The 18559-nt window shown below is 32.6% G+C and overlaps 3 protein-coding genes across 5 annotated transcripts; 2 read left to right on the top strand and 1 right to left on the bottom strand.

The window, feature by feature from the left end:
• Positions 1–56: 56 nt before the first annotated feature.
• LOC137812582 (probable serine/threonine-protein kinase At1g54610) lies at positions 57–4997 on the top strand. Its single transcript, XM_068614668.1, has 7 exons — positions 57–580; positions 870–1154; positions 2140–2457; positions 3379–3606; positions 3682–3782; positions 3868–3988; positions 4424–4997. Exons 1-7 carry the CDS (start codon positions 326–328, stop codon positions 4742–4744), a joined length of 1629 nt encoding a protein of 542 aa, XP_068470769.1. The 5' UTR covers positions 57–325; the 3' UTR covers positions 4745–4997.
• A 3004-nt stretch (positions 4998–8001) lies between these two features.
• Positions 8002–9502, bottom strand: LOC137812581 (uncharacterized). The gene has a single exon (XM_068614667.1). It carries the CDS (start codon positions 9286–9288, stop codon positions 8359–8361), a length of 930 nt encoding a protein of 309 aa, XP_068470768.1. The 5' UTR covers positions 9289–9502; the 3' UTR covers positions 8002–8358.
• Positions 9503–11994: 2492 nt separating this feature from the next.
• On the top strand, positions 11995–16143 carry LOC137812580 (protein BASIC PENTACYSTEINE4-like). Of its 3 annotated transcripts, none has more exons than XM_068614664.1 (3): positions 11995–12122; positions 14633–14795; positions 14889–16143. In XM_068614664.1, the coding sequence occupies exons 2-3, from the start codon at positions 14727–14729 to the stop codon at positions 15756–15758; spliced, it is 939 nt and encodes a 312-aa protein (XP_068470765.1). In that variant the 5' UTR covers positions 11995–12122; positions 14633–14726; the 3' UTR covers positions 15759–16143. The 3 variants fall into 3 exon arrangements, with proteins under 3 accessions (XP_068470765.1, XP_068470766.1, XP_068470767.1); XM_068614665.1 differs by having other exon boundaries at positions 12004–12122; positions 14630–14795; XM_068614666.1 differs by having other exon boundaries at positions 12119–12617.
• The last annotated feature ends 2416 nt before the right edge of the window (positions 16144–18559 follow it).

Here is an 18559-nt window from a genome sequence, read left to right as displayed (position 1 = left end):
GAGACTTTGGAATTTCAACGATAAAATGATGATGTCATTAAGTATGCAGTGTTTTGTTGGAACAGTTATTAGTACTAGATAGTGTGTGAAGTACAGTAATAATAATAGAGTGGCATGCGAATTGATGTAAAAAAAAAGAGCTACATTGCGAATTTGTGACATCCTCAAACTCCTTACCTCAAAAATCATTTTTATTCTTAAACAACAAACAAACCTTTGAATCATCACTCATTCGCCGGCAATCACCTCCCTCACGGCTGACGGCACCTCCATGCGTCTTCCACACCCTGCCACCGCCACCCACAGCCGCCACCACCTCTGACAGATGGGTTGCGCCCTTCGGAAGCCGGCGGATTCTGTCGACTGTCGACGGCATAAAACCGCCACTGCCGGCGGCGGAAATAATGCCGTTAAGATTCAGGAGAAGCAGGAGGCTCTGGCGCCGGAGCGCCGGAGACCTCGACTTGAGTCATTCATCACGAGCCACCAAGGGTGGCCGCCGTGGCTGGTGGTCGTCGCCGGCGACGCACTTGGAGACTGGACTCCTCGCCGTGCCAACACGTTCGAGAAGCTTGCTAAGGTAAGTGTTTTCAAGTTTGAACTTCGAAGTTTAACTCCAGTTTCCAAAAAATAAATAAATAAATAATAATAATAATAATAATAATAATAATAATAATAATAATAATAATAATAATAATAATAATAATAAAAGTTTTCTTAAATGATTGTTTGTGTTGTTTTTGTTCTTCTTTTAGATAGTTTCTTAAGTCGAGCTGAATGACGCTACGTGGTTTATGTAGCTGACTCGTGTAGTGGAAAAAAGGTTTTATTGTTGATGTTTGTGTTGTTTGGTTTTGGGTGTGGTTCAGATTGGGCAAGGGACTTATAGCAATGTGTATAAAGCAAGGGACCTTGTAACTGGGAAAATAGTGGCTTTGAAGAAGGTTAGATTTGACAATTTGGAGGTAGAGAGTGTGAAGTTCATGGCAAGAGAGATTCTTGTTTTGAGGAGGCTTGATCACCCCAATGTTGTGAAGCTTGAGGGGTTGGTTACTTCAAGAATATCATCCAGTCTTTACTTGGTATTTGAGTACATGGAACATGATCTTGCTGGTCTTGCAGCTGGTGTGGGTTTCAAATTCTCTGAGCCACAGGTACCACTATTTTATGCTCATTTTTCCAAATTTTTCTTTTCCATCTTTCGTCGCCATTTTGTTGTATTGTTATAAAACTCGAAGCTCTTTTGTTTACTGGATCGTTTATTGCTCATTAAGCTTTCAAGACAAGCTCTTGTTGGGTCCCTTACATTCACTGTCCCGAGCGTGTTCATTACTTTTGATTTTGTATGATTCTTGCTCTGAAGTTTCCCGTGTCACATCACTCCATAAAATGAGTTCGGCACTTGATTCGGAAGTTTTGCTTTATCCATGCAAGTATACCGAAGGAAAGAACTTTCTTTGCTTTATGCTTGTTTGGAAGGAGAATTTTGAGAGTGGTGTTCAATTTTTAAATGAATTCAAAGTATCATGCATTGAAGTGCTTTGGTTTTTAAATGATGGGAATTCTGTAGGGAATTTTTTTAAAATAAGGTGGAATATGTTTACTTTTATGTTCAAATTCCATCTAATCCCTAAAGAATTCCTTTGGTTGTTTATAACCAAAGTATGTACGTATCAATGTTATAGTTTAAAAAAATGTATGTATGTGTATATATATTTTACATTATCATTTGTCCCTAGTTTGCATATCATATAGGGAGGTAAAAATTATTATATGGTCCCCGACTGCCATAATCTCCATTCCATTTTGACATGACACATTATCGAGTTTTATTAACTCTTTTCTGTAAATTGAAAGACTGGGCTACATACCAAGCCTGAGCAGGAATATGACTACATGGTGGTCTGAGACCATGTAATACTTTATCCATTTGGATGGTGATGATCTTACATTTTGTAATGTTGCAAGAAGAATGTTAAATGATACAGTTTTATTGCTTGGTTTCATGGTGAAGTTATGTGAAACAGTAGTGCCTTTTGAAAGTAAGAACAGAAGGGAGGACTAATATTTCATATTGAAAAATGTAAGGAAAAGTTGTACTGATAGGCTGATTGTTTCTCAGTATGTTTTATATGACAGATCAAATGTTATATGAAGCAATTGCTATCTGGCCTTGAGCATTGCCACAGCAGAGGTGTTCTGCACCGTGATATTAAGGGTTCCAATCTGCTCATTGACAACGAAGGAATACTTAAAATTGCAGATTTTGGATTGGCAACTTTCTATGATCCTAAACAAAAACATCCTATGACCAGTAGAGTTGTGACCCTTTGGTACCGTCCTCCTGAGCTTCTTTTAGGGGCTACATCATATGGCGTGGGTGTCGACCTTTGGAGTGCTGGCTGCATTTTGGCAGAGCTGCTTGCTGGAAAGCCAATCATGCCTGGCCGAACAGAGGTTTGTTCTTTGTGTTGTTGCGTGAGTGACTTTGAACTCTTTAGATAAACTTATCCATAAACATTCCTAGGTGAGAAAAATAACAAAAAGAACAAATGGCTTTTTGTGCATAAGCTAATTTATAGAAGTTTTTCATAGAAGTTCTCTAAACTTTTATTTTTTTAACTTGTTATTAAATACCATTAGCTTAAGAAGAATTTTGTTTTTCTTCATATTTTTTTGTCCAAAAGTTTGTATCAAATGTTAAAGACTAATAATGACTGCAATGACATCTTATCTGTTCTCATTTACGTCAGGCACTGACTTGATTGATGCATCACCTTGCTTGTTCATAATTTTTCCATACCTGAAATTACTTGTGAGTCCTTACATGTGGGCAGAATTCCTTTTTTCCCCCATTTTACTGTTAAGTTGCTTTTAGTCACCAACCAAGTTGGTGAAGTGGGGGGCTAAGGATGGACTGTTTCATCAACATGATTACTTTTTCTTTTGATCAATGGCACTCACCTTTTATCATGATGGACCGCTGACCAGATATGGTTTATAGGCCTAAAGGCAGAAACCAGATTGCACTCAGAAAATAAAGAGAAGCAACTTAAAATGTTGGAGATCCCACTTAGACAAAAAAATAAGTTCAATTTAGAGTATATAAGTGGACAATCCTCATCTTATAAATTGGTTTTGTGAGAATGAGATGAGTTAGACTTAAAATTCACTTTTTATCAATTTGATGAGTGGGCAATCATCACCTTACAAGCCAGTTTTATACGAGAATGTTTAAGCATTTGAATACACTGCACCTTTACCAAGCTTTAGGAAGTTCATATAATATCAAATTTATGTTTTAATATTTCTGTATTTTATATCTTGCAATGCATATTTTCTGGAAGAGTGGCTGATATTTTAATTGCTTGGACCTAGGTTGAGCAGCTGCACAAAATATTTAAGTTATGTGGCTCTCCATCTGAGGAATATTGGAAGAAATATAGATTGCCAAATGCTACACTCTTTAAGCCACAGCAACCTTATAAAAGAAACATTTTAGAAACATTCAAGGATCTCCCTTCTTCTTCGTTACCTCTGATTGAAACTCTTCTTGCAATAGATCCTAATGATCGTGGCACTACCTCCTCTGCTCTAAATAGTGAGGTGAGTGATTACTGTGGATTAGTGTTATATATTTGAGATGTAATGTATTAATTCACAACTATTTTCTATTTGCAGTTCTTTACCACTGAGCCCTATACTTGTGAACCATCTAGTTTGCCAAAGTATCCTCCTACCAAAGAATTGGATATAAAACTGAGAGATGAAGAAGCAAGAAGGTTATATTATTCAGTATTGCCTTTGGTAACTTGTAGATGCTTTTGTCTTGGTGCTATTAAAACTTGTATTTTTTACCATTTTCAGGCAAAAGGCTCTAAGTGGAAAAACCAATGCAGTTGATGGTGCCAAAAGGGTTAGAGTACGCGAGCGTAGTTTGGCCATTCCAGCCCCGGAAGCCAATGCAGAGATCCAAGCAAACTTAGATGTATGCCAGATCAGATGTTTCTGTTAGATTTTTTTTTCTCCATATTTACTCGAGAATCACTTTAGTTATGCTGTTGTTAAGTTTAATTTTCTGTTCCTTTACACACCCTAGTTCATTCACACATTTTTAATGTATATTCTAAGTCTGAGCATCCATTTTACTCTATACACTTGCACCAATATTCATGATAAAAAAATCTATAAACTATAAAACTCTCCGGAACCTGAGACCTACATTCTTTAGCACCATTTTTTTGCCTTGGATTCTCTGGTATTATGCAGCTTGGCTTCAAAAAACATTTTTTGTGATGTATTGTCTCTTTAATGTATAGCTCTCTGATGAATTTTGTGTCCATTTTATGGTTACCAAGCTTTCCACTTCAGCTTTTTCTTATTTGCTTGAGCAACATTACAATTTACATGTGTCTTTTTTCAGAGGTGGAGAGTTGTGACCCATGCAAATGCAAAAAGTAAGAGTGAGAAATTCCCACCTCCTCATCAGGATGGAGCTGTTGGATATCCACTGGATGCATCAAATAAAGGAGCTGTTTCATTTGGAGCCACCGAAACTTCCACAGCCTCTACCATATTTGATTCAAAACCTTCTGGATCTGTTATAAGTCATGATCCTGCCATAGACAAAGTGAGGAGAAGTAATACTGCAGACTCCCAGATGGCTACATCTTGGAAAGTTTTCCGTTCATTCAAGCTATCAACAATTGGTCATTCATTTGATTTATTATTTAGAAGCAATTAATCTGTTTCTTTGGATTTTGGCATCCTAGAATGAGGAAAGGAATGATTTTTGACCCTGTATATTGTGATTTTTATTTATTCTTTGTTTTCCCATGTTGATGATCCCTTTGTTATGTATTTCAATTGACAAGTCTTTGTTGTATGATGTATAACGCTAGATCTTCATTAGATTTGTATATTCGTGTTGTTCTTTCCCACACTCCAATGACTATGGAACAAGGAGAGATAGAAAAAAGAAAAAGTCTTAAATGTAAGATGGGTGTAAAGTATGGATCAGCTCGCTATTGTCCAGGTTTTGTGGTAACAGTTTCTCTTTGGTTCATGAATCATATTCATCATTTATAACTCATAAATTTAAAATATAATGAATCTCGACTTCATTTGATGTCTAATGAATATCAAGATTAATGGTCTGCATCATTTATAGAATATTAAATTTTTTTAAACCATTAAATGTAACTGAAATGTGTTTAAACTAATGAGTTATATTTGTATATTAGAATGCCAGATTTTTAATTGAATAAGAGTTGAGTAAACATGTACTAATAAGAAGACAAATAAAAACCAATATCAATGAAAATTGAGACTAGACAATTACAGTTAAAGTTGGAATAATAATGAAAGGAAATACCATATGCAAGAATGTTTTTTCTATTATGATTTTAAACGACAGCAGTTACAATATGTAATGGTTCAAACATTAATATCACCAAAGGATACCAATGAAAACCATGCCAAACAAACACAGTGCCACAATCCCCGTGAAAATTATAGGAAGGTAATATGAGTGTTATCAAAGTTCGCGACATCACATGTTAGAGTTGCTGAGATATTGAACTATTTGACTAAATGATTTGTTGAGACACTAGATTCTCTATTATCCATTATACAGTCTCATGATAAAATAATATATGTAAAATTTATGTTTTGATAATAACAAATAACTGAATGATTTATTTATATCTTAATTGTTTTAACAATATTTTATACCCATACATTGTAACAATATTTTGTCCACGATGATAAGACTGGTTAATTGTTTAACAAAATTGATATACGTGTTATTTGTGATTTAAATGATATATTTTATTTATAATTTAGATGACTAATATTATTAGTAAAAATTATAGTAGTATAATATATACTCCTTGAGCATTTATAGTTTTATTCATCTACATGTTAGATGAAGGACAATCAAAGTGATATTATATATAAAAAAAATTATATTAACATGTTTTTAGAAAATCAGATTTAAAATTAGATTTTATTAGGAGTGATATATTATGAATATTTCTAAATTATAAATGTCAGGTACTTTGTTTTTAGTATCACATGTTATTGGGGATTAAAAAAAAAATCTGACTATATTTTAATTTATTTTACTAACTCATGTTGCAAATTGCAACATTTTTATATTAGTTTCTTAAATATATTAGAAGCAAAAACAAATATAAAAATTGCAAATTCAAACTTATAACACACAAATAAGATATAAATAAGATATAAGGATATTACAAAATCCAAACTTAACTAATTCAAAGTATCAAATGATAGATTTGAAAGATTATACAAAGGGATACAAAGAGTTTGAAGGTGAAAATCGAAAACAAGACAAGTCAAACAATTCAAGTAATAAGGGTGAGAATACAAAAACTACAGTCTAATAGTCTAGTGGGTTCAGTCTAAACTATTGAAATTCTCGAATTTTGTTTGTACTCTCTTTTAAAGTGTTCTTTGTTTCCATGAGAATTACTAATCTCCAGAGGTGTAACACTGAGAGATACAAATACTCATTGTAATATTGATAAGCTCATTTTGATGAAGTTATTCAAGCATACTTCAACCGAGATAGATTACAGGACAACAAATCTGGTTTAGTCTTGTCTTTTGGAATTTGGTACGCCATGGTCATGTAAATTGAATTGCACTCCTTAACTTAGGCTGTACTTTTGATTCTTGTCTCCAATGGTTACCATGATTGAAATATAATGATTTGAAAACTTTTTTTCATTTGATGGCTTTGAAACACTGATGTGAACAATAGAAATAACGTATCATATAGTGGTTTCAACAGTGACGGTGGTATGCTCAACAAAAGATACTACTCCACTACTGCTAGGAATATCGCCATTATTACCGCGTAATTTACCTTCTCTTCGTAAGCTGTTTGCACTCCATTAATGCAATCTTAAGCATATTCTTCAACTTCCAAATTGTTACCTCTATTAATCAGTTAATCTCCTAGCAAGACAAACAATCAAAATACTCCGGTCCCATCAACAGGATCCCATACATCTTCGCATAAGTGCCTTAAGGTCGTTCTGTCTAGGCTATGCTAATTTATTCTTAATATAATCAAGTACAAGGCAAACGTGCTAGTTTATTTGAAAGCATTCATCCTCTCAATGGAGTTTCCTTCTCCAACTTCATTAAGCTTTTATCAAATTAATCCACCATGTCAAAATAATTTTAAAATATGTTAACCCAGAGATGGATAAAGCAGAAAACACAGCAGAAATTACTCAAATTTCAGGGAGCATCAACAAATAGTAAGATACTCACTCATGATCCACTACGCACAACCAAATTTTCCACTTTTAGATGGTGCCCCCATCACTGGATATACAAGACAAAGAATTCAGTTGAAGCATTAAATACTTTATATCATTTCTTCCAAAGTCACTCCTGCTATGTAAAAATATATAATTGCAAGTATTCATAACCATAGGACATCCACACAAGACAATAAGTTTTAGATGCAACAACGACAAAAAGGTAACTAACACCAGCTCAGTTAATTCCAACATCCTGGTTAAAATATAAAACATTGTTGAACGTGGCAAGAGAAACAGATGTGGCCAACACAAACAGAATTTACATCATTGCAAACTTGAATGCGTCCTGTTATTAGACGTTGAACATTAGTAAAACAGAAGTTGCCAATAGAATTTACTGCAAGCAACAATTAAATTCTGAATAAATGAATGTGAATAAATACCACGATAATCAAATAAAAACATACCAAACTACGATCATATCTACAAAATACATGTGCTAAAATGTTGTAATTAATTTACCTGGAGAATAACACCTGAAATGCTACATTTTGGGGGAAGAAGTTATTGATTCTCTAAGCATTGTAAGTCCTAAAAAACAGACTACATTACCCACGCAACATTTCAGAAAGCGTACTGTGTAAGATATAATGGCATAGTCGGCATTCCATGGACAAAATGAGAAAATTAAACAGCATGCCCCTTTTCTTTCATGGAAAAAACTTTCCAATTGCATTATACCATATATGTTGTCCCTTCACGTCACCGATCCAAGTCATCAATGAAATACAACAACTAGAAATCTAGAATTGCTTCAGACAAAAAAAAAATTCAATGAATAGCTCCAACAAAATTCGCAGAGTTATATATACTTGCACTGGATTTCAAGAAGGATGTTTGTTTCTCAAACAACATGTGAGGTCCTAACATTTCCAACCCTAGAAAAAAGAGTCATGGAAGAACATACTAAAACTCAGTTCAGTTCAGACACAAGCATCTGAATTCACTACGGCTGAGAATCTACATCAGCAGGCAGGGCATCACCAAAAACAATCTCAGCTCAGGAGAAGCCCTTCCCGAGCTTCTGAATGGCCGTGTACATTTTTCTCCTGGACCCAACAGCACTAATCCCCATATCTTTCAGATCCTCTAGGGTCAACATGGGCAAAATCTCATCATCCACCTCATGCACTTCAAACACGGGTGCATATCTCCCTAACCCCAGTCCATTAAGCCAAACCCTAACCCCATCTTCACCGCCCCTAACCCTTCCACCACCATTCTCGTTATTCCTATCCCCACACTTCCAATCCCTAACATCAGTATCAGACGGTGCAGATAGCTCAACCCCGTCATGCTGTTGTTCCCTTTCCCTACCCTTAAAAACCCTCCTATGCCCATCAACCCCCAGATTCTCCATACTATGAATAGGGCTTTGCTCCTTCAAAGGGCTCTCCGAATTCTCAACCTCAAATTCCCGATACCCATCATCGTCCTCGCCTTCTTCGTCTCCGTTATTATACTTCTCTCCCTCCCCTTCTCCGCCACCATTATCCCCACCACCGTCCTCGATTCGCGAAACCCAATTCGATCTGACCCTTTTGGTGGCCACAGAGCCCCTCTTCTTGGACTCCTTAACCTTCCAGCTGCCAATTGCAACAGAGTCCACGTTCCCCGCTTCTCGGTCGTTCGAGACTTCTAGGGTTTCGTTAAACTCGCTCAGGTTCGTTAAAGGACGAGTCTTGGAGGGTTTACCTGGGTCCTTGTCTTTGCTGCGGTGGTGGTGGTGGTGGTGATGGCCGTCGAAGGCGAGTTTCCAAGGCTTTGTGTTGCGGCGCGTGGAATCATAGGGCTGGTCGCCACCGATGTCGCCCAATCGGACGCTCGGGCGCCGCTGTCGTTTGGATCCGATGGCGGGCTCCAAGGAATGAAGAATTAGGGTTCCTCCGGCACCGTTTATTTGCCCCTCCGGCGGCTGAATCTCGGCCATTCCGGTTAATAAGTGTGTAGAAAATGCAGAATTAGGGATAGGGTTTGAATTGAGAAATAAGAGTGAATAAGAATAACAGAAGTTGAAGAAACTCCTAATTGTAACCCTTGTTCCAATGTAAGGATATGTTATATTGATTTGCAGTAGTCTTAACTAGAACATGCTAATGATGCACACAACATTTTCCACAGAACCACCACGTTTTCTACCACACTAATTAGGGGTACTTCCATTTATTCCTTTTTTAAATCACCAAATCAATTCTTTTAAATAATTTATTTTAAGCTCATTTTACAAACTATATCTAAATGACATTTTATAAACTATATGCATTATTTCATTAATAATTACTATAAATAATATTCAAGTTTTAAAACTATAATAATATTCTACCCAAATAGTATGGCAAATATATTTATTCTCTAGGGTAATTCAATGTTTTTTATTTTATTTTATGTAAATGTTTAAGATAGAATGGAGTTTTTTTTTAATTTATATTGAGAATAATACTCTAATTCAACGTAAAATATTTGGAAGTAAAGTATCAATCTTAATAAACTCGAACCATAATAATAAAAAATAGGAACATAAGGTCAAACCTAAATTTATAAAACTCTAAATCATACATATGGATACCTTTGATGTTCCAATATAAACATAAAAAAAAAAATTACTTAGGAAGTGGGTGAATACTTATACTAAATACATTAGTACAAACTAAACGATATTTAACAAGTAATAAACAATTTCAAATTTAACCTACAAATATCATAATATAAAAAATTATTTTAAATTATCTAAATATTTACCTACTACATTGGAATTACATTTATAAATCTAACCATATTATGTCTTTCCTATCATAGTTATCAAATTCCAAATTTTCAAATATATACACTCATACATTAATATGATTCTAATTTCATTTCTTATTTCTTATGGTATAACAATTTCTTATATATTAATAATTAAAAGTATAATAAAAAAACATATGTAAGTACCTTTTATTCAAATTTATTGAATTTTATTTATTTATTTATTCCTTCTCCTTATCTAATTTTCTTAAATTAAACTAATAGAATTAAATTCAAAATATAAAATAAAATGACTAGTATGCATTAGAAATAAAATAAATGTTAGAAATATAAAATATAACAACCTGTATGCACTCGATATAAATTAAATCATAAAAATATAAAATATAAGGGCAATATATTCCTAAAAATAAATTAAATAATAAAAACATATAAAATGAATAAAGAAATAGTGTATAACACAGAATAATTAATAGACTATAATAAAATATACATAAATTTATTAAAATTTTGTTTAAGGGATTTTTCTATCTCATTATTATAATGACATTTTTAATTTCATCTAATTATTTTCAACATTCCCAATCTGTTTTTTTCTAGTTGGTAAAATGAATATAGTATCAACTAAATAATTCATACATGACTAATTCTTAATTTGTTATTTTAGAGTGTGTAACAATAATTTTTATCTTTTATTCGACCATTTTTTTAGAAATTTATTTCAAAATGTGAATCTCCAAGAATAACTAATTGAGATATGAATATGACAACTATAATTTCAGGCAATTGATTTTCAAAACATTTAAAATAGAATATAATAGATACTATTTTAAAAAAAAATAAAAAAGTACAATTCATTTACTACCATTATTCAATTCTTTATTAATTGATTTGTCCAACTACTAATCTCAGCATAAAAGTATTTTCTTGTCACATTCAATATTTATCAAGATAATATCTACCCAAAAAACCAAAACTAGCCAAAAAAAAAAAATAGCCATCCAAATAATGTGTTAAATAACTTCACTTAATAGAAAATTGACAATTTATTCTAAAAGTTCATATTAATTAATGATTAAATAACAATATAAACAAAAAATTCATGCTAGTATTACATCTTTAGTAGATAGAGTGAAATTATTTTTTATTATATGTATAATGAATGTTGTTACATCAAAATAAGTCTGGATTGTGAGAATTTTTTTCTTGTTTATATATTAGTCTCTCTAATTTAATAAAGCAAAAATTATTTTTTATTTAGAGACATCTATTTAGTGCTTTGAATAATTTTTTCTTTGAAGAAAATATCTTGAAAAACAAAACAAAAACTGAAATTTGCGTGAGTACTTCAACATTCATGTAAGAAAAATGTTTAATTTTTGTTTAACTCGTTTTCAGATATATATTTCAAAATTATAAAAAAATAAAATAAAATAAAATATAGATGTTTAATACTCCTTTTAACTAAAATATTAAGCAATTTTTTTTTTATCATGGTCCTATAATATTATCTATACATCTATAACAATATGTTAATATCATTATTTGTTTTTAGTATACAGAATTTACTTCTAAATACACCTCTTAATTCATGAAACTACTTTATTCTTTTATTGTATTTTCTCTCGTATGAAATAACCATGAAATTGATCTTATTATACTTCTCATTCTATTTTTCTTTATAACTTTTTGTTATTTTCTTTTTCACATTCCATTTAAACAAGGTTTATATAAATAATATACTAAAACTAGAATTAATATATAAAATAATAAAGGTTAATTTTTTCATTTAATAAAATAAAATATACATAGAGTCTCTATTTCTACTAATATAATATAAAAAGAGATATTAAAAACTTAAAAGGAAAAAAGAAAAGAAAAAATGAAATTTGTATTTTGCGATGAAATTGAATTGATGATGAAAGGAAAACATGAGATGAAAGGTGAAGAAAGGGAAGAGTGAAACGCAACCCTCTCTGCACAGAAGTGTCGAACAACAGTGTCGTTGCAGCCTTGCAGGTATCTTCTTATTCTCTCTCTAATTTCTCTCCATTTCCCTTCAATTCCTTTCCACTACTTGTAGGTTTTCTCTCTCATTCCACATTTTACTATCTCTTCCTTCCCAATTACTACCTAAAGCTCTGTAATCTCTCTAACCTTTTACTAAAACCTTTCACTCTTTTCAATGCCATTTTATTGCATCCTCAAATTCACCAAGGGATTCATTTCACACTGCAATTTCGTGATTTTCGCTTAATATACCTGCCGCACCCCCTTTCGATTTTGTATTTGCATTGCATGCCTGCTTATAGCTGCTTACGAGTTCCTGAATTGGGAGATTGGGAAAAAGTGTGTTTTGTTTTGTTTCTTTTTGCAATGTGTTGGTGGATCGAGTGTTGTGAACAGTACTGGTAAAATGGGAGAGGGTTTTAGAGATTGACTTGAGGTTTTAGCACAATGATGTGATCACAAGTGCGTTTGGTCACATTCGTGTGAAAAGGAAACAACAAAAAGGTTACTTAATGTGCTTTACTTATATACTTTTGGGGAAGTGAATGCCATTCATTTGTTTTCTTTTTGTTAGCATTTAAATATTCAGTTTGGTGTCTATGATCTTAGTAATGAGTTATGAATTGCATCTGTCTTTTTGGTTCTTCGTAACTTGGACTGCTGTATTTTCACTTAGATAACTATGGATTGAATAAGTGGTTTCTTCTGCTTTTGGAATTTATTGTTTGCTTCTCTCTCTCTCTGGGCACTGTCCCAAGACTCTTGCTCTTGAATTAAGGATTATTAGCTATTAGACCGTGTAAAAGCCCCTGCTTTGCCATAGGACCCTCAAACAGTATTTCATAATTCAGATCTATGGAGTATTTGCTGTCTCCCTGTAACTGTAACTGTATATAATTTTGATAACTTCAAATAGAGAATTAGCTAAGGTTGGCCACGCTGAATTGAAACTTTTCTTGGGACTCTGTTTACTTCCTTTCAATATGATTCATGTTAACAAAATATTGGGTGGGTTTTGTCAATGACTGTGAAACAACTTTTGCTCGTTAAGTTTTGAAGGATTAATGTTTAGTGATATCCTTATTAGACAGTTGGAGATCATACCTTATTGGTCAAAGACTAGAATAATAGTCACGTTATAACCCATGTAACATGGTGTTTTTGAGGTGCCCATAATATCAATTATTAACCTGCATATTCTGTGAGAAATTGAGAACAACGTGCTTCGAATATATTACTCAACTTTAGTGGACAAGGCCATGCATTGACTTTATTATAACTGTACCTTGATTTAAGGTTTGCCATTTTATGACCTTTTTGTTTGTCATTTGTAGTGAGAAAATGGCTATTTTCCCATTTTAAGATTGTGAAAAAATTAGGTCTATACTTACTTGCTTTTGGCTTTCTTTTCCCAAGCCACTTATTAGTTGTCTTGCTCTTAATTATACCTTGTAGTGGAAATTTACTTCATTCCCATACTAAAGCAGTAATACTTGCTGAGTGCTTATAAATATTTTCCTTCCTCATTATGCAACTTGAGGCTGTGTAAAGTTCGGAAAAAGGTTATCATAAATGAATGTTGTAAAACTGCAAACTCTCATTTTTCCAATCTGTGTCCAACATGTTCCCAAACTACAATAAGAACTAAAAAAAATTCAGTCTGTCGTGCACAGTGAAACTTTAGTGATAAGAAAAAATGGACACCTACCTTTATGCAATAAGGGTTGCTCCTTCTGGCTACTCATTGGAAATATGGTTGAATTTTTTAAAACATGCCCTGTACTTTATGTTTGATATATCAGTCTTGCTACTTTTAATTGTTATCAGTAACTTTCTTAATGGATGTTCTTGTTTATATTGTAACGTTTTTAAGTGCATAACACACATGAATCTGTTGGATTGGAAGTTTTAAAGTCTGAAAGTTTTAAATTTTTGGGCCTGGTCTGTTTCCTTGTGCTAGAATAGAGTAAAGGATTGTGTTCAGGTATGGATTTGACAAAGTTATTTTTGTTCAAGCTCCCTTGGTCCCTTTTTTAATGCCAAACATTCAAATGAAGAGTTTTATATATAGTTAGTCACTGTTTTTTTATTTATGTCTATTTCTAAACTTCTCATTATATCTGCTTTATAATGTACATTGGTGTGTGTGGTATGTAAAAAATTGTCATGTTTAGGTTAAGTGAATTTTATCTACATGCAACAGAAATTAAGTCTTTCACTGTCTACTTAAATTCCTTCATATAAATCTATTGTTGGTAAAATGGTAATGGGAAAGGTTGAGTGTAGTTCATTGTTGGAGACTTATCTCCATTTAACACCTAAGTTGTTGTTCAATAAATGGTTTCCTTGTATCTACTTCTGTCTGTAGTGTGTAAGATCAAATAAAGAACTGTTTAGCAGTCATTTAAGTTTGCTAAATTCTTTTCAGATTGCATTAGAACAATGTTTGGGAGCGTTGATGTCTATTTTCTTTACTTATTGACCTAATGCTAAACTTTTGCTTTTCTCATTGTTAGCAGGGTTTTCCTTTCAGCTGGAGATTGTTGATTAATTAAACCCCATGACTTCTTGACTTCAACTATCACATCTGTTGCAAAATCCTCTAGATGAAAAATGGAGGATGGCCGTCAAAATGAAAATGACAGGCATAAGATGGAATACTACAGAGGAGCACATTCCATGGTAAATAGAATACATAAATTTGTGATCTTTCTTTTTTAGCTTTGCACCACTGGTCACTTTATTGATTAATTGGATTGAACTTTGCATTTGCAGTGGAATACTGATTCCCAGCATCAAGTGAAAGAGCCAAATGCACTGGTTATGAATAAGAAGATTAGGTCCATTATGGCTGAAAGGCAGGCTGCCATTCTGGAGCTTGAACTGGAGGCTGCAATATCTGTAAAGAATGAAGCCTTGGCTGCTCGGGATGCAGCCATTCGGCAGAGGGATGAAGCACTTGCTCAAAGGGATAATGCCATTTTGGAACGGGATAATGCCCTTGCAGCCCTTCAGAGTCGGAACAATTCTGTCAGCTTCCCATTTGGCAGTCGAATCCAATGTGGATCAAAACGAATGCACCATTCTTCAAACCATCTGCCTAACATGTCTGAAGCTTCATACAAAACAAAGGATGCCTCCCCATTGGCAGTTATACCTTTTGAAGCTGTCAAATCTCCTCAAGCAAAGAGAACAAAGGAGAACAAGGTAATTAGTTCTAAGGCATCAAACCCACCCTACAAAGTAAAGAAAATGGGTGAGGATTTAAATAGGAAGGCTTCTTTTGAAGGTACAAAGATCCGATCTGAATGGCATAGGCAAGATGTTGGCCTGAATTTGGTTACATTTGACGAAACTACCATGCCAGTTCCAGTTTGCACATGTACTGGCATACCACGACAGTGCTACAAATGGGGGAATGGCGGATGGCAGTCATCATGTTGTACCACAACATTGTCTATGCATCCATTACCACAGCTTCCAAACAAGCGCCATGCTCGCATTGGAGGACGAAAGATGAGTGGAAGTGTTTTTACAAGACTTCTCAGCAGGTTGGTGTTAGAAGGCCATGATTTATCTATACCATTAGATCTTAAGGAGTACTGGGCCAGACATGGAACCAATCGCTACATCACTATCAAGTAGCCTCCTGACATTCATCTGTATCGAGTACGTACGGTTTCATTTTGAACCTCTTGCAATGACTGACCTCTAGTTGAAATCATGCCTTGATAAGCATGCTATGCTTGAATTTTGTGAACACGTGTGATTTTTCAACAGAAGGTACCCCATACTTACTTTTAGTTACTGATTTGGCTAGACTCAACTTTTATCCTTGCTATAAATGAGATACCTGTAAAGTATCATGTGTACATGTGACTTTTTTAGTGACTAGAGGTAGACCCTTTTGGTTCCCAGCATGTTTTCTGCTTTGTCTGTCCACTATGAATACTGTATGTAGGAAACTTTTCCCATCTCTTGTTTTTTTATCCTTTTTATCAATCGACATTTATAAATTTCGATGGGTAAATTTTCAACTTTCCTTAAAGATAAAATGTCTGCAGAGAAACTGTCATGAGACACTGTGTTCAATTGTTCATAATTGCATCTATTCAAGCTTTGGGAAAGAACTACAACAATCCTTCTCGAGAAATGGTCACAAACAAAACGTCTTGTTTGTGTTGTAATGGGGAAGGGTATTCTTAAAGATTAAATGCTTTCCTATAACAGTCTTTTCCTATACCCAGCTAGGAATTGAACTGATTAAAATAAAGTTATGATACCTGTCTTCGAGAGGACGTTTATTAGAAGTTCTTAAATTCAAAAGGTAGTTGAAGGCTAGTTCATATGATCTGATAAGAAAATAAAGACAAATTCTGTATTACTTGCACCTAATAGGAATTACAGTGTCTTTTTAGAAACCTTAACTAATTGTCTGAACAGAAACTTCACAATTTTAAGGAAGTTAAAATACTTCAATTTTGAATTGTTTTCATTTTAAACTGAATTCTTTTTTTTTAAATGCATTGTTTAAATAAAATATTTGAATTACCAAAAAGTTATTATTTTAATAAAGCATTAGTCGATATTGGTTAAGTTATTCTCTTTATCAAATTGTAAAAGAAAAGTAGTTGATGTCAACAAAAGCTTTTTTTAGATCGACATAACTCAATGTTGTTTTTTTACTCCACGAATTGTTTTTATTGGTATTTGTCAGAGTTATTTTTCGAATAGTGGATAGTATTTTTTTTTATTGTCTATTAACTTTATGTTGTGACTGTCAATTAAAAAATAGTTTCATTATTTTTCAATAAATTTTTTTGGACGACATCATTTTTTTTACATACATAAATTAAAATTAAGTCCAGGCGAGTTGAGTTCAACAAAAAAAAATCAGTATTTGATATCTGCTGGAAAAACACTACTGATGTTGACCTAAGGAACCCTAACTAATATGGATTGAAAAATAAAATTAGGCTGTAACAAGAAAAAAAATAACATCTGCAACTTTTGATTGAAAAATAATCATGATGAACTCTTTAAGACTAGTATCAACTGTACCAGTCATTGAAATAGCATTGATAATATAGGTTGTCCTGTTTCACAAATACAAGTATATATATCACTATAATTTTGTTATCCTAATTGAAACTTTTAATAAATTAAATCCATTTATACAGAAATTCATTGTGATTTCAACAAGGGGAAATATTGTTAAAATAGAAAATACTAACACAAATATTAAATAACAGTAAGAATAATTGTTAGGATTGAATTTCATTCATTTAACGATTATGAAACATTCTTATGGTATATACATGATTCCATTCACTTAATATCATTGAATTCTTTATTTGGTTCCAATTTAATTCCTTAATCCTGTGAATTCTAAGAATCTCAACCTAGTATTTTAATGGCCAAGAACTTTACCTTTATTCCTAATAATTATAACTATTGTGTGATTTCATTTATATTAGAAATCCAAAAGTATTTTCCAACAACAACTCAATTTCAATTTCATGAAACAAATCAAAACATTAAAAACGAAACCAAACAACTGATATCAAATTATGGAAGCCATATATAAACACATAGATAGTAAGATTATACAAGAGTTTCACGAGTTATTTGTTGATGTTTGTGAGAACAATACAAGACAATGAGTGAGAAAAGATGTTTAAATCATGATCCCTTATATTTCAATTCTCAAATCCTTCTCAATCTTCCGTTACACTCACCTCTAACTTCCCTAACAAATAGGAGATCACTCTCTTTTTACAAACTAATTTCATGAAACTAATTTAAATTTTATATATAAATTTTTAAATGATATAAAATTTTATTTCAGAGATTCTTACTAAACTTGTCATATCACTATTATAGGGCATCCATATAAACATATATGTTATATATGATCCTGGAATACTAGAAAAATAATATATATATATATATATATATATACACTACAAGAAAATCATGAAATAGAAACCAATTTTTAGAGACCAAAATAATTAGTTGCAATAGTAACTAAATTAGAGTATTTTGGAAACTAAAACAAAAATTGGTTTCTAAATTAGTTTCTATTAATTTCTATTATTGTTAAATAGTTTCTAAATTGGTCTTTAATTAGCAACCAAGGTTTTAGAGACTAAATTTAGAAACTAAATAATTGGTAGATAAAACATTGTTGCTAGATACCAATTTAAAAACTATTTAACAATAATAAAAACTAATTTAGAAACCAATTTTTTAGTTACTGTTCCGACTTTTAAAAAATGGGTTTCTATATTTGATGATTTGTGTAGTGATATATATATAAAGTAAGCGACAAACATTTAAGATTATCTGATAATTAGTTAGTTGATTTGATTAGTGTTAATAATATAATGTCAAAAACACTTTAAAATTTATTAAAAATGCAAGATAATAAAATAATCATTAAATAA

The sequence above is a fragment of the Phaseolus vulgaris genome, chromosome 2 (genome assembly GCF_000499845.2).
Source record: "Phaseolus vulgaris cultivar G19833 chromosome 2, P. vulgaris v2.0, whole genome shotgun sequence".
NCBI classification, from domain to species: domain Eukaryota; kingdom Viridiplantae; phylum Streptophyta; class Magnoliopsida; order Fabales; family Fabaceae; genus Phaseolus; species Phaseolus vulgaris.
This window is presented reverse-complemented; position numbering and strand designations above follow the sequence as displayed.

Coding starts and splice junctions, on each gene's coding strand:
- LOC137812582 (XM_068614668.1), top strand. CDS start 326: ATGGGTTGCGCCCTTCGGAAGCCGGCGGATTCTGTCGACTGTCGACGG. Junction 581..869: donor CGTTCGAGAAGCTTGCTAAG/GTAAGTGTTTTC, acceptor GGTGTGGTTCAG/ATTGGGCAAGGGACTTATAG. Junction 3,783..3,867: donor AGAGATGAAGAAGCAAGAAG/GTTATATTATTC, acceptor TACCATTTTCAG/GCAAAAGGCTCTAAGTGGAA.
- LOC137812581 (XM_068614667.1), bottom strand. CDS start 9,288: ATGGCCGAGATTCAGCCGCCGGAGGGGCAAATAAACGGTGCCGGAGGA.
- LOC137812580 (XM_068614664.1), top strand. CDS start 14,727: ATGGAGGATGGCCGTCAAAATGAAAATGACAGGCATAAGATGGAATAC. Junction 14,796..14,888: donor ACAGAGGAGCACATTCCATG/GTAAATAGAATA, acceptor TTGCATTTGCAG/TGGAATACTGATTCCCAGCA.